Source organism: Dryobates pubescens, chromosome 23, assembly GCF_014839835.1.
Source record: "Dryobates pubescens isolate bDryPub1 chromosome 23, bDryPub1.pri, whole genome shotgun sequence".
NCBI classification, from domain to species: Eukaryota; Metazoa; Chordata; class Aves; order Piciformes; family Picidae; genus Dryobates; species Dryobates pubescens.
This window is the reverse complement of record NC_071634.1, coordinates 16,320,350-16,347,837: the sequence shown is the minus strand read 5'-3', so window position 1 is coordinate 16,347,837 and position 27,488 is coordinate 16,320,350. Positions and strand designations below refer to the sequence as shown.

The 27,488-nt window shown below is 44.5% G+C and overlaps 1 protein-coding gene across 1 annotated transcript in view; it reads right to left on the bottom strand.

Moving 5' to 3' along the window:
* The window catches only part of PPARGC1A (PPARG coactivator 1 alpha), a 341,886-nt gene extending 316,104 nt beyond the window's left edge, over nt 1-25,782 (bottom strand). Inside the window, exon 1 of the mRNA XM_054172283.1 lies at nt 25,320-25,782. Coding sequence (XP_054028258.1) covers nt 25,320-25,406 — 87 coding nt within the window. The 5' untranslated portion in view covers nt 25,407-25,782. The remainder of the gene's footprint in view (nt 1-25,319) is intronic.
* Between the last annotated feature and the right edge of the window lie 1,706 nt (nt 25,783-27,488).

The following is a 27,488-nucleotide window of genomic DNA, read 5'->3' as shown; positions in this document are numbered from 1 at the left end:
TTTGTAGAAGCTATAGTGCCTTCATCTACAGAAACAAGCTGTGCTCAAAAGTTGCTTAGCTCACATTATTTCCAAACCACCCACAAGCTCCATGGAATTTGATACAGCAGATATGCATAATACTTGCTGCACTTGAGACTGCTACAGGAGATATGTCTGCTGAATCAGCCTTCAAAAGCCAGACTGATCATAAGCCTTGGGTAGCACAAAACTGTTCTCATGAGAGCACAAGGAATTAAGTGTGCACAAGGAAGTCAGCTTCACTAATGGATCTGAGGATACGGCTCCGCAAACTCACCAGAAGATGATCCATGTGAGGACAGTGGAAGAACTTCGAGTAGGCAGGAAAGGCAATCAACTGACAGCAGAATAATCTTCTCATCTGGGCAAGGCACAGGGAGCAGCTGCTCCATCGACCACCCCACTGAACTCATTTCCCAGCAGTGGTTAGAGAAGCAGTTCTTCGAGTCAAAATTTCACAGGCATCAGCAGCAGCAGAAATCTGGCTGCTCCTCTTCCAACAGCAAAACAAGCAGAAGGAGAACAGTACACAGCTACCTTCCTGAAATCAAGCACTTGAAGACCTGGGTACCAGAGTGCTCCTTCTGCCAATTTACAGCTACTTCACTCACCCTCAGGACACTGCTTTTTTCATGCACTACTAAGGGAGCCCAAACAGCTCCATACTGACCACTGGTGAATGCTGCCTGAGGCTCTGCTCAGTTGCACCCTGTGATAGGACAAGAGGCAAAGGATATAAACTACTGCACAGGAGGTTCCACCTCAACATGAGGAAGAACTTCTTCACTGTGAGGGTCACAAAGCACTGGAACAGGCTCCCCAGAGAGGCTGTGAAGTTGCCTTCGCTGGAGACTTTCAAGACCCATCTGGATGTGTTCCTATGTGACCTGTGCTGGATTCTATGGTCCTGCTCTGGCAGGGGCATTGAACTTGATCTCCAGAGGTCCTTTCCAACCCCTAACATCCTGTGATGCTGTGATCTATTTGGTCTATTTTAATGACCATCTTAACTGTTAAAGCTTTGCACCTCACCTTATACTGCTCTTAAATATCAGCTATAAGCACAACACACTCCACAGGTGTCACACAGAAGCCTGTGGCTTGCCTGTCAAAAGCAGCCTGATGAAGTGCTAACACACCCATCGCCCTCCAGCAAGCTGACTCCTGCGTGCCCTGGCTCCACTGGTGTGGATTCAACAGCTACAGAGCATGCTGCTCTGGTCAGGACAGCATGCTCCTAATTCCACAGACAGAACACATCTATCTCCACGAGGAGTTCACTTCCCCTCTGACAGATTTCTCCTGCTGGAGACCTGGGACTTTCCATTACCTTGTTGTGAAGGAAAATAAAATCAGACCATATATTTTTTCCCTTTGTAAATGAGCTAATCTATCACCATCCTCCCCCACTCTATCACTGGCAGTAACCACACAAGCTTTGTGGCCATCTCACAGGCATCTGATGTAACTGTCACAGATGCTGTGTAAGGAACGGCACACAGCTGCACTGCTCCAGGGACACATTTCAGGAGATTCCACTTCTTCCTTCCTCCAGAGGAAAAAAAGAATATGCATTTGATATGAGAAGAAACTCTGAAGACTTCTCCTTTGTACTGTCAGGTGCAAGACTTAGCGAGTCCATTTTTCTCGGTATCTGTATTTGCTCAACAAGATGGCAGAGAGGTTTCTCTCCATCCTGTCATATACACAGCCCAAGAAATCGCTCTCTGTCTTCCCTCTCTGCTTGCAAAGAGCAAGTTGCAAGATTATGTTCATTTTTTGCCTCCTGATTGTGATACACTGAATGGATGGCTTCCCATCACGGCCCTGCATGCTTATTCTAGTAAATTATTCAACTTTCTCTGTGTACGGCAAATTAATTTCTACAGCAATTCAGCTGCTACTCCATCTACAGCACAGATACTTGCTGGAACAGATGAATTCTGCCATGCAACGTCATCTCTTGTTTTCTTCAGCATTTGCACAGAACTTTTATCCAGATAAAACTCCTCTTCTCCCCTTGACTCCCCATGCCCTGCCACAAGTAACATTTCTTGGACCTACTACAGTGCTTATGGCTGGGAGCAAAAGAAAAGATCACCAAAATGCTGGTAAACCCTGTGAATCTAAGACCCAAGTTACATTTAGGCTGGAGGTGAGAAGAAAGTTCTTCCCAGAAAGAGTCACTGGCCATTGGGATGTGCTGCCCAGGGAGGTGGTGGAGTCATTCTCCCTGGAGGTGTTCAAAAAAGGCTTGGAGGTGGCACTTGGAGCCACGGTTTAGTCGTCAGGAGGTGTTGGGTGACAGGCTGGACTTGATGAGCTCTGAGGTCTTTTCCAACCTTATTGATTCTATGATTCTCCAAATCATCTCCACTCAATTTGCCTGTACCCAAATTCCACAGCTGTTCACTGTGGTCACCTCCAAACACCATGGGTTGCAATGCAGCAAACCCTAAAAGAGGTCTGAATGGAACTCTTCTGAAAGCAGGAAATGACAAATGAGGCCCAATCTGCAACGCTCTGTCACTGTCATTTAGCCACATGAGATCTCCTTGGCTGTACACGTAACCAACTGCCTCACTGCCTGCACTGACCTCCTGAGTGGAAAACAAAGTTACCCAAATGCCTCCAGATTAGCAGCTGTCAAACACACCGCAGCATTTTCACCCTCTTTTAGTATCAGGACATTCCAAAGATGAACTCGGCTCCTTGTGCAACACTACATTGTAAGTTCATAATGCAGAGAGTTTACCTGCTGGAAACATGAACAAAATCAAGATGCTTGTACCTAATTAGGGAAAAAAAGAGAGATGCATGCTGACAGGGTTTTGGTATACAATCAGGCTGGGGTTGCAGTTTATTTGTTTACAGAGTCTGAAATTGAATCAAATATGTTGACTTCCTTACCTTCTTACTTGTTTGTATACAAAAACGTCTGGAAAAGTCAGAATGATTTTGTTTTGCAAGACAGTTTCTGACCTGAGGTGACCTTCTGGTGTCAGATTTAATAGAGACTGCTTTCTTGGGAGCCAGACAGAATTTCTTTTGTACATCATCGTCTGCATGTACAAGGAAGCTTCTGTAAAGTTAAGCCAGGTTGTTTCAAGAGAGTATGGAAGCTCAAGATGCAGGGGGGTTCACTTACACTGCGAGCACACTGGAATGCTCTGACTTCTCTCTGAAGCTCAAGTATGTTACATAACCACAACCAAACCCTGTGGTCACTGAAATCAGACTTCCCTGGGAGTACAGAGACCTCGAGCTGCAATTTTGCCTGTTGCCCCATGACGTCCCCAACTCCGCTTGCCTTGCTAAGGCCATTAGAGTGAAACAAGTCTTAGTCACACCACTGGTACAAGCAGGTGCTGCCTCAGTCATGTGGCTCTCTCACAGCTCTATCAGAGGTCTCTTCTAAAAGGTTTGTGCAGCTGTGATGTACTTCCCAAGCAACCCCACTTACGCCAAAGAGAAAACAACTGCTGTGAGAGGCACTGGGTCCTCGTGAGAAGAGGTCCCTGTCCTGTTTTCACAGCAGGATCAGTACATTCAGTACTTACAGAGATTACAGAAGACTGTTTCAATGTCTCCTTGCACTTCCCACCTGCTTGCACTCACCTATCATGTATTCTTTGGTATTTGCAGGGTAAGCTCCATCAGGCAGATAGCAACTTTCATTTGGCATGTGTACACCGCCTGTAGGAACAAGGTGCCCATGGATGCAGCTGCAGACCCAGTCAACAATGAAGAAAGGAACACCTCTAAGCAGAGTTGTGCTCTTCCTTGAAGAAGACTCTTTCAGCACTTTTCTACATGAGGTGACACATCACTGATGGAAAGCCAACTATAATTTATCCTTTATCCATCTCAACCTTAAACCCTTTGTGTCTGTGTCCTTTCGCTTCCTTCCTACATTGTTCTACAAAGCATTTTAGTGGCTAACACGAACCAGTCCCATACACTCTCCTGTTTTGCTCTAGGTTACATATCTGAACCTATTTGAAATGCTACAGTGCAGGCACTGTATAAGATATATTTCAGTATTTTCCAAAAAAACAACATAATTCACCAGTTTCCACTTTTTAATACACTTCTCTCCACAGGGACAGCATGACTCACCCTCCCAGTGGAAAAATTACTCCTGCAGTTGGACACCAGCAGCCGTTCTGGCATCCAGCACTAATAGCATTATCAATTTATGACTCTAGAAGCACTACCAGCATCTAGTAGTGCCTCTAACATTACAGATGGCCCATTTGTCCAGTTTTTCCACATGGCCCTCTGTGTCTTTTTTTACATCCTTACTAGTGTTTCCTGAGGGCACTTATCTTCTCCCATGTAACACAGCTTTCAGAAGAATCCCTTCAGCTACAATTCCCACAGTAAACAAGACAAAACCAACACAGAAAGCCTACTGAACTGTCTGCTTTTTCCTCACCAGCCCCTCATGAAGATAGGCTGTTACCTCTCATCTCAGCAAGGGGTCTCAACCGACCAAGGCATGGTAGCTCCTTCCATCTCCCACCTCTGCAGTATACCACGCAAATCATGCACATAGCAGTCACACTGCAAGGTCCTCTGGGCACTCTCTCTTCCTTTCTGAACTGTGAGATGCCAAGGAAGAATTAAAAAAACCCCCAAAAGGTTATGAAGGCTATGAAAAGAATGAAAGGCTACAGATCCCAGAACAACCACATCAGCAATAGCACAACTGAGCAGCACTGCACTCTTGGCTGCATCAGAAGACAATAGAGCACGGTGATGAAAGCAGCACCTCTGCTCCAGCCTCAATGGCCTGCAGCCAGAGCTGCCAGCATTCCCCCACATCACCACCTCAGTCATCAACTCTCCAGGTGCAGGAGGAAGATAAGAAGCTGGAGATGGGATCGCATCTTGTGACACAGTTTGAAGAAACTCTCGTTCCCAGTGGGGACAGTGGGGCAGGTCCTCAGCAGAAGTCAGCCACCTTCACCTACATCTACTCTTCTCTGGCCCAACCACCAAGTTTTGAACTCATTACAACTTGTCTACTCATTCTGCTAGCTCAAAGGAAACCCTTTGACTTTTCAACTCCCTTCTAATTATGACCTTTATTTTGGAAGATGTTACTGAATGGGAACCATTGGAACTATTCTCAATCCTACTCAAAATATTTACAATTACTGCTCTCCTTTAAACCAACATTAGCACAGCATTTAATGGAAAAACTATCAAACCATCTTCTCACAAAGAAGTGTGTTCCACAGAATGGTCACAAGCTTTAATTCAGCAATGGCTTGTGATTGTTTTTACTTCAAGATTTGTGTACATATGTGGAAACTATTGATGAAAGGATTGCATTTATACTGCACTGAAATGTAAGTCATGCTGTGATAAAAATATGTATTTCTTTATACATCAGAGAGCTAGAATAATTGGCTATTACACGAGCAATGTTAGGCTTATGATTTTCTAATTCATTAATTCCCTTGTTTGGGGTTTCTTAACAGAAATCCTTGACTTAAAAGGTTTTTTTAGTAAGTACAATGCCTAGCAAAACAAGGGTCTAGACCTCACTAATATGCTTTAAAGACATCGAATTTACTGAGCTAAGTGGTCTTGCAAGTGCGTTTTAAATCATTTTCATTCCACTTTGAATTCCTCCAGGTAACTGAAACCAACCTTCAGACTCTTTAAGGAAGCCTAGACATTCTGAAATCTCTGCCCACAGTAAATCAAGCCCCTTAGTGAATCTCAGGGTGAGGTGAAAAGATAATCAAGGCATAAAAAATGAGAGAGACTTTGAAAATGTTGTCTACCATTTGAAAAGTGCAGGGGGGACGGGGAGGGGGGAACCCCACCCACCCAGTTATTAACTATCCCTTCTGTGAAGCACTGGATAATGAATTAGATAGGTTGGACCTGATGATCTCAAAGGTCTTTTCCAACCTGGTTAATTCTATTCCATTCTATTCTATAATACCTGGGAGCTTATCCACTTCTCTATGAACATCTAAATGGAAAATGCAGATAAAGATAATGCTTCCTATTTCCAGTATTTTTTGACACAAAGTAACTGGGGTTAAATATTCTCAAGTGACTGAAATAGAGAGATAGGATGCAGTATGTAGACCGCTTGGGGCTGGAGTCCACCGAGACAGCTTCGGCACTCTGGAGATGGGTAGCTCTGGTTTAGCCAACAAAGTCTCCTGTGTCACCTTTCACATGTGTCACTCTACATTTCCTTCTTAAATATTCCCAAAGTGAAGGGATAATGAGAAATGGAGGAACAGGAGGAAGTGTAATTCTACAAACGCTGGAGTGCCCTTTCATTTCTGAAGAAGGTAATACAGCCTGACTCTGAGGTCCATGACAAAAACACTGCCCCTGCTTTCATACTTGCAGTGGATTTGCTGACAGGGAAACAGGTCTGATTTTTAAATAATGAAAATGTCTTAAACATGTTCCTGTCACTGAAAATCACTTCTCACAGGAGCCATTGTCAAAATCTACCCACATGTCAAGCGCTAGATGTAATAAGAGGGAGGAAAAAAAAAGAACATTAAAGCACTAGCTATTCTAGACATAATAAATGGAAAGGTTCTAAGCCTTTTAACTGGAACACATTTACTTATGCTAGCCCAACATGTTCACTCTTTATAGAGGAGAGAAAACTGCACACTATGGAAGGGAGAGATTTCTGGAATTAAAACCAAACTGTAACATTAACTTCAGGAGTAAACTCTTTTCTATCAGGTTAATTCAGAAAACACTGCATCTCCCACAATCCTCAGTGCACACGCTTAATCAAAAGGTTTTCTGCACTAAAAGACACAGCCTAGAAGAGTGAAAATGTGTATGGAAAAAGCAGGCAGGCATAAAACAACTGAAGCTGCAAACATCAGCATCCCATACTGATGATAGGGCAAAGCAGGAGAGAAGATAAGCAGAGCAAGGCTCGATCATGAACGTGCAAACATGCATTTGAAGGCCAAAGTTTGGGAAAAAAAGTGAGAAAGGACCCAATTTCATCACTGGGCAGTTTTAACTATAAAGGACAGGTTCTCAGTTATAAAGTGGATTTTGTAAGAGATCAGGTGGGTTCACGTAGAAGAAAACAGGCAATCCTGGCAAAGAAAACATGACAGAACTAAAACAAGTCAATGATTTGCCACAGGCAGAGAACATATCAACTTGTATGATTTAGTGAGTCTCCTGATGTTAGAGCCTACCCAGATCCAGAAGCCAAGAAATTATGCAACTTGTCTGTTCTTATTTCAATTTCTAACATTCCTGATTGCATAGAAAAGTGGAAAAGTAAACTCAAGAGTTCAAAATCCTGAAAGCGAATAAAAAGGCCCTCAAAAAAAAAATCATTAGAGACATCATGATTTTAAGCAAGCTGATTTTCTGGCACAGAATTATTAAAAAGCCAACCATCAGCAATAGTTTATCTGCTTTCTGAATTAATCATGGCTATTTATGAAGGCACTGAAAGCTGTTTCGAATAACAGGGGAAAAAAGCCAACAGTAAGGGAGATGCAAAAGACCCAACCACCAATGAATCATTTGAAGGTATCCCCAATGCACATAATTACCATCCCCATTAAGCAACAGTCACTGCAATTAAGTATTGTTTGGCTTAAATCAGTTACCTGGAATGTCTTCTGATCAGAACTGTTCCAATTAAATGGCACTTACTTATTACCTTAATCATGCCGTATCAGTTCAAAGCAGGACAGTACAGCTTCACCTTGAAAGCAATCAGCCTAACGCTTGGCAACCAAAAGCAATAGCCCTCGAGTTTCCAAACGACAGAAAACTGATCTGTAAGTATAAAGCATCCTTCCATTGTCTCCTCTCACTTGCTTTATTCCTACAACTCTACCCACATCTTTCTTAGAGCTGCTACCAGCTGCAGATCTGTTTGAAAACAAAAGAGAGATTAAACACGAACTAAAAGCCACACATTGTGCTGCTCCTTAACAGGAAGATGCTGGGGATAACAATAAGTCCAGAAACAGCAGGACAGCAGGACAATGCTTAAAACTTTCATTAGAGGTTCATTTGTAAAACTGGAACATTGCTGCACTCTCTCTCCTGCCACACAACTGGCTACACACATCTCACTTCTAAGCATGTTTCACCACGCTCCAAGTTGACTTTGAGTTAGACATCATGACACATACCTTTTCTGTTTCACAGTATTGAGACTTTTTCTTCCTCTCATTTGAAACCACTGCTTTCCACTACAAAAGTAGTCACACCTCTGACATTAAGAATTGAATTAAGGCACATAGATAAAACTTATTTTAGAAGGTGTAATTCTTACCACATTAGGACTCAACAATAAGGTTGGAAAAGACCTCAAAGGTCATCAAGTCCAACCTGCCACCCAAGATTTTTACCCACGTATTTATTGTTTTATAAGTACATGGATTTTTTTTACTGCTTGGCAGTGGAGTATTTAGGGTTTTCAAACAGACACATCTAAATAAACATAAAATTAGGCATTTCAATGTGTACTTTCATTTTGCCCTTAAGTTAGCTTTAAAATAAACAAACAAACTAACACACCAACAAAAAAATCCAACATACATCCCTAAACAGAACCAAACCACAAACCCCACACTGGTGAACAACCCTTTTGCCTTCAGGTAATCCAAGTCCTAAACTTTTCAGCCTGAACTTCAGGTATCATCTCTTAAGTCTGCCTTGACAGAGATGTCTTAAATCTCAGGATAAAATGTTCAGAATCCCCCCTCATTTCATGTTCAGCTGCTGCTTGCATCAGGCTAAAAGTACACATACACTATATAGGAAGTGCAATGATGAACAGAGATATCCAGCATAGCCTTCCATCTGGCTAGCAGATAAAAGCCACTCTGACATGTTTTCCCACCTGTAGTAACTAATCCACTAGCAGACTGAAGTGCTGCCCTTGTTATCTGAGCTAGTTAATTTTAAACTCTCTCAAATATTCCTACACAGCACTATATTTTTTAGAAGAGCTTACCTAAAGCCTTACTGAAAGGCACCTTGCTTCTCAGACCCATGTACCCTCAGAAAGTCAGACTCAGCACCTTTGACAAATGTTCCCCAAGTGCCCTGCACACAGCTCTAAATACAGTCATCACTGCCAAAGCAAAACTCTTGGTGGTCACTGGCACTTTACAGAGAATTATTTCAGGCTGTGCTTTATCTCACTTATCTTTGGCACAGTTATCAGGACAGTCCTGTTCCAGGCTTCAATTTTAGCATACAGAAAATCTGCAGGCAAAATACATATCACCAAATCTTCTCTTTTTTTTCCCCCCTAAGGGAACACAACAGCATTGAGGTTCAAGAGCTTGCATGAAGTTCAGAGCCCTGCACTGTGGAGCAACATAAAAGCCTGAGCACGCTAGGCTGATTTCAAAACCCTTCAGCAGAAGGCCTTCAGAGTCTTGCCTGTGATTAACAAACATCATAAGAATAGATTATTAAAAAGAGAGAGACATCAGTTACAGTCATCAATTTCTGTGACTACTGGTAATTCTCTGCATAATCCAGCCTAGCAAGGTTCCATACAGCTTCCCCCGCCACGGTTGCAAGCTGTCTCCACGCATTAACCACCAGAGACACGCACGTCTAGAGACATTGATTCTTCTTGGTTAAGATTTGGTTGCTCAAAAAGCCAAAAAATTCCCTAAGTGCTAAACAATTGAGCTGCTGAAAGTCAGCCCTGTTAGAGATGTCTGAAGCTGGGCCTTCAAAAACCTAAACATTCCAAATCATTACTTCCTCGAAGGAGGGGTGGGGGGAAAATAATCACATCCTCAATAGGCACCTACAGAAAATTACATTCATTTACCTATAGCTCTTCAGTGAGGAAATAATGCAGGCCTGCTGAAAATGAGAAGCTCCCACTGTTTTCACCTCAAATCTTTCCAAGGAAAGACATTTAATTCTTTCTTACTTAGTACCTCTCCCTCTTCAGTGCTTTTACAGCAAATGTAGGCTGAATTGAGTTACTCTCTTGAGGCTGCAGCTGACCCAGGCTACCACCCCTACAGACCTCTGGTTGCTCATCATCACATCCTGACGCTCACCCAGCATGACAGCACATCAGTACTGTACCCAAGTCCTTTCAAAATGAAGGCAGGTTTCCTTGTGCTTGTTAAGATTCCTAAGAGCAGAATTTTTTTTTCAATGCTTATATTAATTTGGGTCATTTTGAAAGAATCAGGTTAGGGAGCAATTGCACATACAGTTAAGTCTGCAAATTTGGATGGAGGGTCTCCTGGCAGCAAAGGCCACATTAATGGGGCAGCAGAGGTGAACAACAGGTGTGGTAACCAGACTGGAAACCACTCTGGATCATCACTGAAGCTAAAATACATGGATTTCCTTCTTCTTTGCTGCTTGCTTTTGGACCTGTGCTGTCCCTTCTCCGTGCCATGGACAATGTTTGTGTAACTATGAGGTGAGCCACACGCAAGAGGTGAACAAACCTGAACATGGAACACTTGCACCAACATAAATACAGGAGGCACGATGGGAGATGCAGGCACCAGGACCATCTCTTTCAGAAGCAGTGCTGGTTGAAGGAGTTTAAAGAGAATGAACTATAACATATCAGAGAAGCAATACATCACATGCAGCTCATTTTCAGACACACAACAATACATTCAGCCCAGATACAAACTGACTACAGCAAAATTAAGCCAGGAGTTGGTATATCTAATTTATTTTATAAAACTAAAGAGCCAAGCATATCCTGAAGCTTTACTTGGTGGTGGGGTAAGCGTGTTCCCTGTCTAGATGAATTCTGAGTACATTTCTAGTTAAGTCCTACCCACAAAAAGGTAGAAGTATTTCAAAAGCTATCCAGGGCACATAAAACATGCTGGCACACAGGCATTAATACTCTGCTTCATGCATAAAGTATTGTTTGAGCCCACAGGATGCTTTTATCACTGTCTCTTTAGTGTAGCACCACAAGTGTAGCCATCTACGACTAGGGGGAACAAAGGAAAACTAGAAATGGGTAGATTCAGATTGGATGTTAGGAAGAAGTCCTTCCTCATGAGGGTGGTGAGACACTGGCACAGGTTGCCCAGGGAGGTGGTGGAAGCCTCATCCCTGGAGGTTTTTAGGACCAGGCTAGATGTGGCTCTGAGCAACCTGATCCAGTGTGAGGTGTCCCTGCCAACGGCAGGGGGGTTGGAACTGGATGATCCTTGAAGACCCTTCCAGCCCTGACAATTCCATGATTCTAAAACTAAGAAGATACTAAGTAAGAATATATTAAGGGCATTAAAAGGAGGCTAGGAAAGACATCACAAAATACAATTAATTTGCATTGATGTTTCTCCTGGTTTTCAGCAAGGACTGGTGCCAGGCTTCACACTAGTCAACAACTCATCAGATAAAATGACAATAAAATTAGTAGCCAGAAGTAAAACTGGCAAAAAATCTGTACATAGGTACAGAATGTTAGAGTATATGCTGGATAATCTTGACTCAGTTAAGACAGCAAGTATTGAAGAGCACCAGTTACTCAGTGTGAGCTCTGATTGCAATACTGCAGCAAAGAGAATCAATTTGAACCTTGAATGTAATGACGAGACACAGGTAAGTGAGTTCTTCACTGCAGTACTGAGAGCATTGGAGAGACCAGCACTGAAATACCATCACGGGCTCCTGGCATCTGATTTTCCTAATGGTAAAATCAAAAAATTGGAAGGGAAACAGAAAACTTATGCAAATGTGCTTAAAATCTGAAAAAAAAATTGTCCTCCAGTAAGAGTCTCTCAGTGATCATTCTGATTAGCCTTGCAAAAGGAAGACACAGCAGTGTCCAGAGTGGAAGTGTTTTCAGAGAGAAAAACAGAGGGATCCTGAAGGGCTTCCAAAGCTATCAGGTCAAAGCATAAAGCAAACCTCTGCCCAGAAAACTAATCCTGAACAACTCCAGTGAAGAACAGGGCTCTACACAGAAACCAAGCAATGAGAATCATAGAACGCTTTGGGTTGGAAGGGACCTCAAAGATCATCTAGTTCCAACCCCCCTGCCATGGGCAGAGACACCTCACACTAGGTCAGGTTGCTCAAGGCCCTACCCAACATGGCCTTGATCACTTGTAGGGATGTGGCATCCACAGATTCTCTGAGCAACACGTTCCAGTGCCCCACCACCCTCAAGGGGAAGAGATTCTTCTTACTGTCTAATCTAAACCTAGCTGCTTCTAGTTTGATGCCCTTACCCCTCATCCTATCACTACCGGCCTTTGCAGAAGGATGCAGAATGAAGTACAATCCAGAACGTTGCTGAATCCTTGATGCCATCCCCTCACATAAACACCTACAAACCTGGAAAACATTTTGGTCAAATCAATTTAGACACTAAGCAGAGTTCTCAATTCAAGGCTGAACCACCTGGCCAAAGTCCAGGTGTATCTGTGGCTTTACAAAATGGTATTTTCAACACCATATCTCCTCCTATCCTCCACACATGTAAATGCAGAACATGCAAATTACAAATACCATTAGTTCTTAAGATGATTCTTGAAAAGACATCTTTAATTTGCTGCATATTTTACTGCTGAGGACAAGACCAGTAAAGAATTTCTCACCTTAGCTACCTTGGTTATATCATTTCATTCAGACACTGTTATCTCCTTGTCTCCCACACAAGAGTCATGCTGCTATCAAAGTCTCTCTCACTAAACAATTATTTCCTTTTATGATTTCTTCTGGCTGGTCAAAGATAAGGGCTTACAGTGAGCTTGATTAGAGTTGCAAACAAATAAGAGTAATACTAGAGCAGACATAACTAAGCTGAAGTAATCAGCACTATTAATAACCTTTTGATTTCTAATCAAATACAGCTCTGACTTTTGCTGCCACTTTGCTTCACATCTTCTAAACTACAAAAGAATTAATGGTTTTTTATAAAATATTTTTCAGCATGCCAGCCCTTTTCTTCTTGTTTGCTTTTTGTCTTAATTCTTCACTTTAAAAATAAATTACTAACTAAAATCTTCTATATAAAAAAAAAAACCCCAAACCCCAAAACAGCTCTAGTTTATACTGCCTTCCCTGGTGACGAGATTTAATTACACATCATAGGATGAAATTTTGCCTTTCTTAATCTAGTAGCATAGTAAAGACAGTAAAATCACATTGGCTGATATCTGCATAAACAAACAAACCAACCAGCCTCACACAAAACCCAAAACCCTAGCTTGAGACATGCAGCTGAGGCAAAGAGCAGAGCATACAGCTAGTATCTGGCAAAATTGCATCCAAAAATAGGAATCTAATATGGTAAGGCCTTCGCAGCTTGCACTGCAGGTAGCACTGCCACATCCATTCCTCCTTCTGGACAACTACTAATCCAAAGGCAGAAAGACACTTGGCTTAAGCAGTGGGCAATGACCCTTACAGAAAAAGCCTAAAACCACTGCCCAGCTTCCTGTGCTGTTAGAAGAGGAGAAGCACATCATCTCCTCACTCTCTGCAAGTCCCAGATGATCTTCCCCCCATGCAAAGCTCTTCATCAAGACTCTCTAAGAGGGAATGCATCCCAAGCACCAAGTATGTGCTATGGTTGACAGGATAGTTCGGTCTACTCACAGAACAAAAACCCTCACTGGATTCATAGATAAATGCTTGTGATGCCCACAAGTTGGGTGGCGTCTGTTTTCAATGACAATCTCTCCATGGCTTTCCCAAATGGGGACAACAAATGAAAAAGGCAAAATACTTGGGCAAAGAATCAGCTCTGCATTGCTAGCTTGCTGTTGTGGTAGTGTTAGGAAAGCTGAATGCTGCTCAGTGAGCTTCTAGCTCATTTAGAGATGAAGCTTTAGTGCTAATTCTAGAGACACTTCTGTACATCTGGGGTTCCAGTGTGCAGCACTGTGTGCAGCCCTGCATGTGCACAATGTACACAATAAACAGCATCCTTGTTTCAGGGTGCTCCAAAGAACAGCCTTCCATTTCATATGGCATTTATTTGTAGCAAAACCTAAACAAGCTTGCCGCTGTTTTGGTTTTTCATCCTTCACCATTTATGTCACAATCAAGACTGAAAAAAAAACAACCAGAAATCACAAAACCAGCAGAGAGCTGCTTCACACAAAAAGTTCTCTTCCCTGTAACAAATGTGCTGTGCCTACCAGCAGGCTTAAAAATAGACAGACGTCAATGTTGAAGGTACAAATCACTATGCTAAACACAAAGGGGAAAAAGAATGTCTGAAACGTGGCAAATATTTTCCAGAGTTTTCACCCAGAGAATTCCTTTCAAAGGCAAAAGCCAAGGATGAAGAAAACAAAATGTCATGAGCTGTGTGTGAAGCGTTGGCCCACGCAGATCTGAACAGACCGCGAGCTGCCTTACAACACGGACAAACAGCAACACACAAACAGCAACACACAACATGCACTAAGATAAATTACTCACTTTGATTTCCTCATTTTTATTACCTATCAAATGTAAGTATTTCTTCTTTTCATTCTTAGCATGGTTTTAGGAGGCAACGGGCAGGCTCTTTGTGTCTGAAGCATGTCCAAAATGGTCCTCACAACTCTATGTATATGTTAGGAATGTGTCCAATTTCATGCTCATTAAAAAAAAACCTAAAACTGTTTATTTTCTAAAGGCATCTCCTAACCCTATAGTGAGGAAAAAAATAAATAAATAAAATTCATAAGCCTCCCCCAATTAACTTCCCCAAAAAAGCCACACATCTGTTTCCACAGCTGGAAATGTTTCAACCATTGGTAACCAGAGAACAGCTCCAGCGTGTTCAATTACTCTAGCCAAAAACTGGCACTCCAGCAAAGGCAGCTACTTTGACAGCACAATCTGAGCAGCTGTTAGGACAACCTTTATTTATACTGTAAGGGCATGAGCTAGCCTGGTGCTGTTCCTACTAACCCAGCAAACCCTGCTGGAAAGGCTCCGCCGGCGGGCAATGGACTGCGCAAAAGCACCACACACATTTTACCAACCCGGCCAATGATTACTATGACGTGGGAACGGTGATGTACAACAATCCACTCACTCCCTACCCACTTCTCTAGAACAGATTCTGCAAGGCTCAGCTTCCAGATGGGGGGGGTGGTGTAAAAAAAAAAAATCCTTTGTAAATTATTTTTAATGCAACTGTTATTGTGAATGTCAGAAAAATCAATTAACAATGCTGCCCTGACTCTTTAGGAAGAACAGGACTCAGATAATTAGAAAAAGATGATGCCATTTCTTTTACAGCATTATTTTTATTCTGAAAGTCACATCAAAGAGCCACAAACCTCTCCCTCCCTTCCCCCCCCCGGCCTTCCTTTGGCTTTGACATCACACAAAGGGAAAAGTATTCCTTTCACTACTTGGAGCATCCAAGCTTCTGCATACTGTTATCACTTTCTATCCTTGAACAGGAATTATTTTAATCCTCCAGCAATTAACAATCTTTTGGGATGAAAATAATCATAAAATAAAAGAAAGCTGGAAGTGCAACCTTCCATCAGTTTTGCTAATTTATTTGGTCAGTAGTTCACTTGCTCATTGTTTCACAGGGCTTAAGTATTCCGGTGTGTGCACGTCCTACTTACAATTATCATTATTTTTACCATTACACATTTGCAGAGATTTTTTTTTTTCTTCTTCCTTTTCTTTTTAAATTTTGCTTACAATCCAGAAGGAGCTTCCTGTCCTTAAGTATCTCTCGTGCATAGCTTTCTGTCAGTGCACATAACTTTGCATTTTCGTGCACTACCTATTCATTTCATCACAAGGCTTCTTTTGCTTGGGAGAAGAGGAGAAATTGCCTTTAATTTGCAAATCCATTTAACAAGGAGACTCAACTGCCAATGAACAATACTATAAAACATCGCTGGGTTTCCTTCATCTCCTCATTGCTTCCTTGCTCCCGCTGCCATAATTACCATCAATACTTTTAATGTACTGGAAGTATGGCAAGAACTCGACAAACAAGAAGAAAGCAAAGTTCTCTGTCCTTGAGATATAGCTGTCTACAGCCCCAGTCCAACACACCAGACACTCATTTTAAACCTGTAAGCAGTTCCCTTGACTTGAAGAGCTTACAGATGAGCTATTAAGTGGTCTGCTGGATCAAGGCCTAAGCAAACTATAAGCATGTAGAGGTAGCAGACAGATCTAGTAAGAAGCTTCATGAATAAAAGTCAAAGTTTAGCAGATACATGAAGTCACAGTGTCCTGTTGGACTCCAGCAAAAGAAATTGAAAACAAATGGCTGAAAAGAGGTAGCTTGTTGGAATGAATTTGTACAGTCCAAATACTGCTCTGACACTGTGAATTGCTCAGTTCAGGGACCCCATGATGACTGGGTATGGTTGATGAATCCACATATTTGTAAAGCCAACTTCAGCAGCCCTTCAGGAATCATTACTACAACAGTTTTCCCCCTTAATGACCTCACTTGTAATATTTGTTAAGAGTGGAGCAAAGGACAAAAGACATCATTAATCTTTTTTCAATGATTGTAACAATAAAAAGCTACTGCTCATCTGATCTACAGATTGATCAAACTATGGCAGCAGATGCTGCAGTGAAATGCAGCAGTCGGGATGCTGACCAGGGTTTGGTCAGTTTCTTCCGTAGCTTTCTAATCACAACACAACTTTATCCATCTTTAATACTTAAGCAACAATGCCTTTCAAGAGACTAGGTAGAGGAAAACTTGCATGACCTTCCTCAAGAGGAAGCATGACTTCACTAAGAAGAACTATGGGGATAGCAAAAAAAGGGCTGGTTGGGAGAAATAACCTAGCCAGGATCACATCTGGCATCAGCTGTAAACAGAAAGACATGGCTCCAACAGGGAAAAGCTACATTATGCAGAGACTTTAAAAGAACAAGAAGTCTAAATTCTGAAGTGTTAAATGAGATAAGGCATGGACTTTGATTTGTATTAAGAGAGAAGGTGGGGGCAATCCAGAAAGTATGTCCAGCCAGGGCTTATACTGCATACAGAATGGATGGAGGCAACAGGGTTACCAAGACGTGAGAAAGAGGCTGGTGAATGCAGGCTGGCAGGAGGTGATACAGATGTTGGCTTTCTGGTCAGAGTGTTAGAAGATCAGAAATAAACATAAATGCAAACCAGTATATAGAAAATCATCAGAACTTAGCCTCCTCTAAGGAAAGGGGTTGTAAACGATGCTTGGATTATGTCCGTCAGTGATGTGAAGCAAGTGTCTGCAAGGGGAAGAGAATGAGTGGGATTCTGGACTGTTTCTCACATTCATTTTGGCTGTGGACTGGTATTTTTCCAAGCATGAATAACTCTGTATAATACAGAAACACATCACAGCAGCTGACAGTGAAAACTTGTTTCATGACATTCAAACTGGTAAACTCATTAAAGTACAATATATTACCTTCCCCTCCAGTAGAGACTTACAATACTCAGTCATCCAAGCAACCATAATAACATCTCTTCCTCTTCTTTACCCTTCTAATAACCAGGACCTAGATTGTAAGTTCAAAAGAGGCAGAAAAAGTCACATCACCTTCAGCAGGCTTTGGATGCAGCCTCTCCTCTACAATTTCAATCTTGATCTGCTAATTCCAGAATGCGGTGAAGCTCTCTAATCAGCATCATCATCAGAGTGATTTGTGGCTCAGTGCTCCCCTTCTGGAACATTGGGTACAGGTGAATATACATGAGTAAAGCTTCACACAAGGACTAAAGCAGCAATCTGCTGCTTATAAAATGCATATATTATGTGCCACATATTTTGTGAGGGGGGAGGTGGTTAAATACCCCACAACCAATTAGTAAATTGTCAATGGAATTCGATAAATGTTGTTTTAAAAAAGAACAAAAAACCAACACAACAATGAATTATTGGTGACAATAACCAGCTCCTATTGCCATTTGGTATGTGAAGGTTTGTAAACCACTTCCATTTGAGAAGTAATTGATTCCATTTTTATCATTTGCTCAAGTTTATGTGGTTGTTCACATCCAAAGAGATGATAACATCTATTTGCAGCAAATTATACATTATAATTCCTCATTCAAAAGCGGTAATGGAAAACAAAATGCTAATTTATGCTGTAAACGGAAGTACAGAATCATAATCACTCATTGTTAACATTAGGAACTAAATTGCTCTTGCAAATAATAAAATGGGTTAAAAACGTGGAGGGCTTTCGTGAGCCAAAGTGCCAGGGCCTCTCTCTCACTAGTGTGTTATATTACAAGCGATGAAACGAACCTTTGTGCTTCGTGCCAACACAAACGACCCCTTTTTGAGGGGAAGGATAATGGTCCCATGATTGCAACACAAGGATGCATGTCAGGTGACCGTTCTAACCATGAGCCTCCAACCAGCTTCCCAAACACGGGCTTCCAAGCGCTCCCTGCTAGGTAAACTCAACTGTCTGCAGAGGCTGCCTACAGCAGCAAGTAACAGAGAGCTGTCAGATGGGAAGAGCCAGGCGCTGAGGATCTGACATCTACACTGTAGGCTTTGCAACATGCACCTCAGGGTGTGGTTTCTTTGCTTTTTTAACTTCATCCTACATCTGGTCTCATCTCACTAGATGAATGCCCATTTGTAGCTCAAATGCAGTAGGAGTACTTCTGGAATACATCTCCCAGTACAGCTCTATCCAAAAGGAATTCCATTCATGTGCAACAAGACCAGTTTGCAACAGTAACCAAAGCACAGCAGAGCCGGGATGCATGCAGCACACTCCTGCTCCCATGAAAAGCGCTACTGTAGACACATCTCTCATTGTTTTAGGTCCCAGTGCATTCCCATGGAACTGGGAGTGCCCAATTTCTTCTTCCAAAGTTAGAACCACGGTGTCACAAATGCCACAGCCAAAGCAAGAGTCACTGCTATTAATCTCTCTCTAGCTTAATTTTACCTCTAGGGTAAACACATAGCTACTTGGCAGAAAGGGAATCTCAGTTGCCACTCTGCAGAGAGCAGAGTCTAAACCAAAAAAATACTGTAGAGTTATTGAGCTTGTTAGCAATTTCACAGCCCTACAGGTTTTAAATGCACAAGGAGATTTGCTCACACAGCAAACAGACACATCAGAGGACATATAAAAACCACCAACACATTAGGACTGTGCACCTGCTCTTCCACATTTCATTAAGCCTCTACACCTAAATGTACGTCAGGTTCTCTCCTATGTGCATCCGTTGTGCTGGTATCCCTCAGTGATACCTTCTGGTCATGGCGAGACAAACTGGATCACAAGCATCCACACTGCCTCAGGAGAAAAAAACATTAAAAAACTCATTAACTTTTGGTAAATCAGCTCAGATTATTACAATCTAAATGATAAATGCCAAAGAATATGTTTAAAAGGGGGGGAAAAAAAAGTCTCTGTTTGTAAATAAGCTGCCATTTGTAAACCTCCCCTAGCTTACATGATAAACCTCAAATCCCTGTGAAACAGCTGATTTGCCAGGCTTTTTGCAGTTATTAGTATTTAAAAAAAATACAATTATGTTATCAAAAAATTAAAATTGCCTTTTAGGTAACCAAAAGAAAGTTCCACCGCTTCATACAGTAAATCATTTTACTGCTGCCCTTTTATATTTAATACCCTTCTGCAGTACACATTTATCTCTACACTAGCAAAGTGTACTCATTGATTTCCTATGGTCTCTCTGGAAGAAGGTTCTGCTTCCCTGATGATGAGTACAAAGGGTGGATGACCCCGTCCTCATTCCAATGCAAACCCTGCACTTTTACATTTCTGCTTAGACCATATGAACATTTGACCAGCTAAGAACTCCCTGCCCTCTTCCTACAGAACACGGCGCTAGAGCTACTGACGTTTTCTCCTGAACACCACTGTACTTTTGAAAATCCCAACCTATGTATAAAACACTAAAATGCCTTAGTTCATCACAGCCACAGCTGTAACTTCTGACTTGCACACAAGCTTTTCTCCTGTACCAAGACACAGAAGTAACACCTTGCCCATTTTCTGCCTGTGTTTTAACCTCGCATCACTGTGCTCTACTGCACCGCTACTTGGCTGGTCTGCTCTGGGGCAGGAGGAAATGGTTTGTACTCAGTTAAAACTCTAGGGGGTTTTTGCCAGAAGGGACTGTAGAGACTGTTCACTGTGTTGAACAGCCAAACACAGCATTAATTTCTGAAAGAAAAAAAAATCACCTTTAACAACTCTTTCTTGTAAATCTATTTTATTATTCATTTTATTGAGTGTCATCTTCCTCTTTATCCCACTGTTTATCTTTTGCCAGGATGCCAAGAAGTTAGGTCTCTCCTGTTTCATTTTTACTGTGCTCCATTTTCCCAGCCTTCTGCACCAGCATACCACACCCCCTGGGTACAGAAAAGCCAGGAAAATTTCAAATCCCAAACTACTAAGTCTTTTCTGTTAATACTAAACCAGGACTGCTGCTGCTTCTTAACTAATTTACTTTTGACAGCATCCTGTTAATTTGCGGAGACACTACAGGCTTTGCTAAAATACAACTGAAGTTGAATGATGGTTTTATTCCACTGGTTTTCACAGTCCAATAATGTACAACTACTGACTGAGACTTTTTCTATTAAATAAAAAGGTCTAAAAAGAAATAAAATCATGAAGTGCACTGCCCAGTCTTATGGAGATTGATACAGTATCCCTCATTCAACATCCTCACACAGACTTAGTGCATGTTGTACGTGTGCAGTGCAGTAACCTGAACTCATCTAGCTCATCTCCAAACCTACACAGAGTTCTTCTTCTTCTTGAGTTCTACTGCTCAAATTAAAATAAAAACCAAAGAGACCCAGGAACCATGGAAACAAAAATAAGTCCAAAAGTCTCACTGGCTGTGGACCAAAACCAGAAATGGCCATTGGACTCTCCCTAGTCAAAAGAACAATATGCATTAAAGCAGTAGACTACATTCAGTCCAGTTCTCCAGAAGTACTGGCAGACACCTCTGACACTGTTGGGGTAGTTGTGCCTCTGCATACGTAAAGACAAAGAGCCAAGGTACAACATTTTACTGACTGACTGACATCCACAGAATGCATTCTGTGGAAGTTATGTCCTACACTATACTGTCATGTTTGAAAACACAGGGCAAAGAGGTGGTGCCAGGAAGACAAGCCCTGAGCCAAGCATTGCAGGGAAAAACCTCTGAACTGACAGCAGTCATCAGGCATCACACTCTCATTTTACTTCTATACTGCAGGGATGTTCTCTAAAATATCTACCCAGATAAATGCCTCAGTCGTAGGATTTCATTCATGAGCTACATTTCAAATGATTTTTAAGCACTTCCCTACCATATGTATTAGTAACACAACGACGTATCCAGCCCTGGACCGGAGAGTGAAAAATAATTAATACAAATAATGCTGCCAGTTCAGCATGGACAGGTTATGCCCAAGAATATTACTGCTCTTGCAAGGCTGAATACCCCCTATGCAGTACTTAGAAATAGCTGTTCCTTCCTCATGACTACTAATTAAGAAACAGATGTAAAGAGAATTTCAGTAAGCCAGAAGATACACTCGGGAAAGTTTCCCAGGAACACAGACTCACAAAATAAAGAGCTAAAAGTAGAATTTTTATTGATGGTCTAAAAATGCAGATCACAGAATGAATCAACAGGAAACCTGGCGGGTCTTCCCTAGCCTTAGCTTTACACACACTGGCAAGCCAACGCAGGTGAGTTTATGCCACCACAATTCATAGCTCTCTGGATTTAAGTCTATGTTTGTCTAGTCTAGAATTTAGCGTAATGGTTAAGTCCCTGTACTAAAATAACTGTTAAAAAAGAGAAGACAGCAAACTTCAGGAGAGTAGTCAATCTTTCTGGAGCTCTCCTTGGCCATGCAAAGCCTTATTTGTAACCATTACAGAGCCTTATTTTCTGGAAGACTGTCTCAGAAATGGATTCAAAATAGACTTTGTGAAGTTTCTAGACATTATTTTTCCCACACAAGATTTTCTGCGGCGCACTTTGGAATTTAATATGCTGTGGAAAAAGTTCCTTCCAAGAATATTGCCAACGAATCACGCATCTCATCTTGTGCTTAAAAATGAGCTGCAATAATGCATCGGAAATATAAAAGCCGAAAGGCATCTCTCAACCTCCCTGAATTTACAAGCAGATGTCCTGGCTCCGCTTTCAAAACTACCCAGAGAGTATATTACATTTCTGGAAGAAATCACTGTTCCCTTTAACCTGACTGATCCCATTATTAACTCTTATTTTGATTACTTATATTCTCATTAAAGTCCTGAGATGCCAGGAGAAGATTCCTTGCAGCAAGCGATGGCTGAACCGCTACTGATATATTATATAAGGGATCCTTTTACCTCGTACTCCATGTTGAGAGTGCATCATATTGATCTAGAAATAAAAACATGTTGGGTTGTTGGTTGTTTTTTTTTCCCCAGTAGTCAGCCCATCTTCTCATCTCAGCACTTTGTTTTAAAGTTCTTCTGTTTGCTGTTTTGCTTTAAACAAGAGTATACAAAACAAATTCTCTTTCAGCCAGGTTGCTATATTTAGCAAGAAGAAATGTTTTGCAAGCTCTTTCTTTTGTTTGGTTGTTTTTTTTTTCCCCCCCTCTTCCCCTGGATGCAATTCAGGTAAAAAACAGACGCACGCAAATATGGCTGACTGTCAAATTGAAGCCAACTCTGCCTTTGTAAGTGTTAAAACTTGTAAGGGGAAAAAAAAAATCTATTTGCAGCAAAATCCCATATTCATTTTGATTTCATATTCAGACTAACATCTACTGCTAATCCTCAGCTGGTGAATTTGACTGATGTAAATGCTAACGTAATACGCAAAAGACTAAAATAGAAAGGAGCCTTGAAGCACCAGAAAGAATATGTATCTTAAAAATTCTTCTCATCTTCACCCTGGAAAGTCTTGCGAGCTCGTCTGTTCCCGCTGTAATGCTATATAATGATTACACCACCTCCTTCTAAACTCCTTTCCTAATCATGCATATTTAATTCAACTTTGTGTATGTATTCCACAGTTTATATACTCTGTCTATAAATAGACCCTCTCCATCCTGAATTATCTCCCCCGTTTTCCCTTAGATACAGTTCAACAGTGGTATTTAGAACAGATCAACTCTGGATTTGTCAGTAATTCTTCCTCCTTCCATTGTGATACAGGCTTGCTCTCCTGAGCAGAAATGTAAGGGAACTATCATCTCACAATGCCATTCTCCCACCGAACTGTTTCGCTACAGAATGAAACTAACTTTATCTAAGGAACTGGTTTAAACCCGGTTTTATTGTCTGTGTTCCTGACCGTTTTCCTCCTCTGATGGTTTCAAAGGAGTCTTGGTATGATTGCCTGCCTTTTATAGCAGGCATAAGCCCTTCTTCAATCTCAGTTACTTCCAAGGACTCGTATTTAGCAGGATAATAAGGTCCGTTCTCTGCTCACATAAGCACACCGGCGCCGGTGCGTACACTCGGTATGCACAGAGAAACAGGCAGCGGCAGGGTCTCAGCAGTACCCGGCCGCCCCAAGCAACCGCTGCCAGCAAGCATCGAGCAAACTTACGCCGCAGGCACCGCCGGCAGTCGGGCACGCCGTGCTGCCAGGACCGGGGCCGTGAATTCGGGCAGCCCACCCTCCACACACACCCGCCCCGAGCGGCTCTTTGCCCTAGGGACCAGCCAACGGCCGCCACCTCCCGCACCTGCCGCCCTCTCGCCCCTCCTAGGCCGGGGCCACCGGCGACACCTGACGGCTTCATCGAGCCAGTGGGGCCCGGGCGTGCTCGGGAGACGGTGATTCAGCGGTGGCTCTGGGTTTGGTACGTGCCTCTGTGTGCCTGCTCCCCACACGAACCCCCCTCTCTTCGGCACGACTTGTTCCCTGCTCGCAAGGCTCTTGCCCTGCCGGGGCGGCCAACTCGGCAGGCAGCTTGACCCAGCCACCAGCTGCCTTCCCAGCTGGGCCCGGCAAGTGTCCGCTCGCACTCGGGACATCAGAGATGACTGTTTATTCGGCCGCTTCAATGGACGACCCGGTTGTCGGGGCTCCAGGGCCCCACTGCCACAGCCCGGCCCCCAAACCCCGCCGGCTGGCCGGCGGCTGCTGGCAAAGGGGCTCCGCTCCTCGCCGCTCGCTGCTGGCAGCTCCCGGAGGCAGCGGGATGCGCGTGGCTGCTCGGCCCCTCGCCTTGCGGGGTAACCTCAGCCGGCAGCTGTTGGTTTGGGGATAGCAGTCCCCGGCAGAGCGGGACTGTGAACCGCGAGTCCTTCCGCGAGCCGAGGCGGCTCTGCCCCCCGCGGGGAGGCGACACCCCCCAGCGCCCCCCTCGCCGCCTCAGGAGGGGCCGCGGGCAGCTCTCCTGCCCCCGCGCGGGCACCGCTGCCTCCACAGCCCGGGGCTGCCCTTCACCTGCTCCGCAGCCCGCTGCCACCCGCTGCCCAACTTTTCCTGCCGCGCCAGAGCCCCCTTCCACACGCACGCACACGGGTGTAGTTTATAAATGACAGTTGCCTGTAGACTTTCACCAGACAAGCAGCGGGGGCAGCAGACTACAACAGTTATTTAATTAAAGACGTTTTGGAGGCTCCCAGAATAGCTCTCTCCCTCTGAGGCGCGATTTCTGGTTTCCCCCACTCTCCCACACCGCCTTGCCCACCACCCCACGCGGGCCGAGCCACGGCGCAGGCGACAGAGCCGACCCGGCCGGAGAAGCCGCTACCGGGCTGTGCGCCCTGCATTGCACAGTCATCAAAGTTAAGTACGCGGGGGGAGGGCTGAATCGGAACGAGAGATGGGTAAAGCCGAACTATTTCCACCTAGGCGGGATCAGAAATTAGGAGGCTCAAGGCATATGCAGCCATTTCTGAAGGAGAGGGAGACGGGCTGGGAGAGGAATATCCCTCTCACACCAAGCCCGTGCCCCCCGCCCGGCAAACTCGTCCAGCTGCCCTCAGCAGGGACCCTCAACGCGCGGAGGACAGTGGCAAGCGTAGCCCACGGGAAGCCTCAGGGATGCTTCGCTCGAGTTGCCTTCCTGTGCTCGAGTTGCTCCCGGGTAACGCTCAGCCTGCCGCGCACTACGGCCCCCGTTCCCCAGCCCTCACGGGAGGGGCGAAGGCGGAGGGAAGGGGGCTGAAAGGCACACGGGAAAAGGCTCTTGCCTCTCATTTCTTTCCCCGGCCGATTTCCTTCCCCACACGCTGAACAGAAACACTTCCAGACCCTTCCTGCACACACTGGCACAAACCTTCGCCTCTTCCGAAGAACCCGGCAGGGGCAGCGGCAGCGAGCGCGCCTCGCAGCACCGGCCACCTCTTACCTGGTTGTAGGAGGTCTCCCAGGAGGAGGTGTAGTTGTAGAAGAAGGAGGAGAAGCAAGCGTCTTCTGACAGCCCGCAGCCAGCCATCCTCTGGGCGCAAAAGCTCTTCGGAAAAGGCACGCAGCAGCCTTCGCAAACTCTTGCCGCTTGCGCGATCGCCGCTTGCCGGTGCTGGTGCCGGTGCTGCCAGCGAGGAGTGCCGCCGACAGCTTCGCCCCGGCGGCGGCTTGCGCGGTGCGTGCGAGAGGAGCGTGCGGTAGCGAGCGCGGCGGGATGGAGGCGCGGGGAACGCGTGTGTGCGGTGCCGGTGTGCGGGGTGTGTGCGTGTTTGTGGCGGCACCGAGGAGCCGGAGCCGGAGCCGGCGTCACGTGCGTGTGCTGACTCCGCCGCCGCCGCCGGGGACGGGCTGTGCTACAGACCCCGGCACTGAATCACCAGCACCGGGCGCCCTCTCCATCCCCACCCACCCCCGTCCCCCCGCTCGGCAGCGCGGCCTGCGCCAGCAAACAAGGGGGCGCTTGCAGGACCTGCGACTGCACCGCGGCGGGGAAGGAAGCAGCGGGCAAGTGCCGACGCGCGTCCTCCCCCGCCGCGCCGGGGCAGCGCCGCTGAGGGCGGGCCCGCCCCCGCCCTCCCGGCCGCGGCCCGGCCTCCCCCGCTCCTCCCCGCGCCTCCCCGCGCCTCCCCGCGCCCGGGCGTGCGGCACAGCGCTGAAAAGTTGGAGCTCGGTTTCCAGCGCGCGAGTCGGGGCCCGCGGGGGCACAGGGTCCGCACGAGGGAGAGGGGGCGGAAAACTTCATCTCAGCTGTCAGCGGGTCCCTGCCTTATCAGGTGCAGGTGCCCTCGCTTGTTGCTGTTTTGCAGGTGTTTTCCTCATCACCTCATTTTCGAGGGGCGGGAGAAGAGCAGGATGAACGTGTTTATTTAAGCGTGTCGGTGACCACCGAAGTGGCCCCGGCAACGTGACTTCGATCCCTCCACACCGGCGCATCCAGCCGCCGGCTCCTGTCGCAGCCGCGGTGACCAGGCCGACCTGCAAAGGGGCCCCAGGTCAGCAGGAACCCTCCCGGTCATAAAGAAAAACAAAACTGTTCATGGGACACAGTAAAGTCACGCCCAACATGATTTTAAGGTGTATGCCAAGCAATTAGTGGGAACAGATTGGCTTATGCTGACCGTGTTCCTTGAGCAGTCCTTCCCCTGGTGGCACACACAGCACCTCAAGCTGTGTGCCTCTGACGGAAGGGACGTTTTCCTCATCAGCTAACGCTGAGAGCACAGTGAAACTCAGATACTTACAAATTAAAAGGAAATAATGTAGTTGGTCATTTATTTTTTTCAGAATAGTCGTTTGGTTTCATATAATGTATGATTTTAATTTAAAAATAATTATCTTTTTGCTTCCCAGTCCTGAGTGGGAGGGCCATTGATTCCTTGAGCAGCACTCGGCACAAACATAACAGCCCCTAGCTGTCAATGGAAAAGACTAAAGACAGCTTTCTGCCATAGCTGTGATCAGAAGCCTGAGCTCTGAAGGACAAAATTACCATTTAGGGGTAACCATGAAATCTTTTGGCTATTCTAGTTGTTGAGAAAACCTTACTCTCTTTGGTCTCCAAATGTGGCATGAGCATGGCATACCATGAAACACAACTGAGTGTAATAAAAACCCTGCTTTTTGATGTGAGTTGACTTTGTCTGAATGAAGGCTAGCCAAAAATACCTGAGTCCATCATCCAACGGAATCTTTGTGATTGGCTCTGTTCCGTACAAAGCTAAAGACCCTTTCATCCTGCCCTAACCTAGGTAAAAATGTAGCGGGAAAGTTCCTAGCACTACAGCATGGAATCCACATCAGGAACAAAGTGTCCACAGTGATTTGCTTCAGCGTTTTGCTCAGAGACTTCAGCCTGTAAGGCTGCTCAGCAGTGGCACACTAAACTTGGTGTGGTTCAAGAATTTGTTTCAACTTTTCAGACAGCAACAATTAAGGCACAACATTCCTTTCTTCTTCACCATCCTTCTTGAACTGTTTTCTTTCCTCCTCTCTGTTTTGTTTGGGTTGGTTGGGTTTGTTTGTTTGTTTCTGGGGTGGTTTGGTTTTGCTTTTCCTAACACCTGATGTGTTTATACACTGTGGTAGGGATGTGTGTAAATACCCTCTAGTG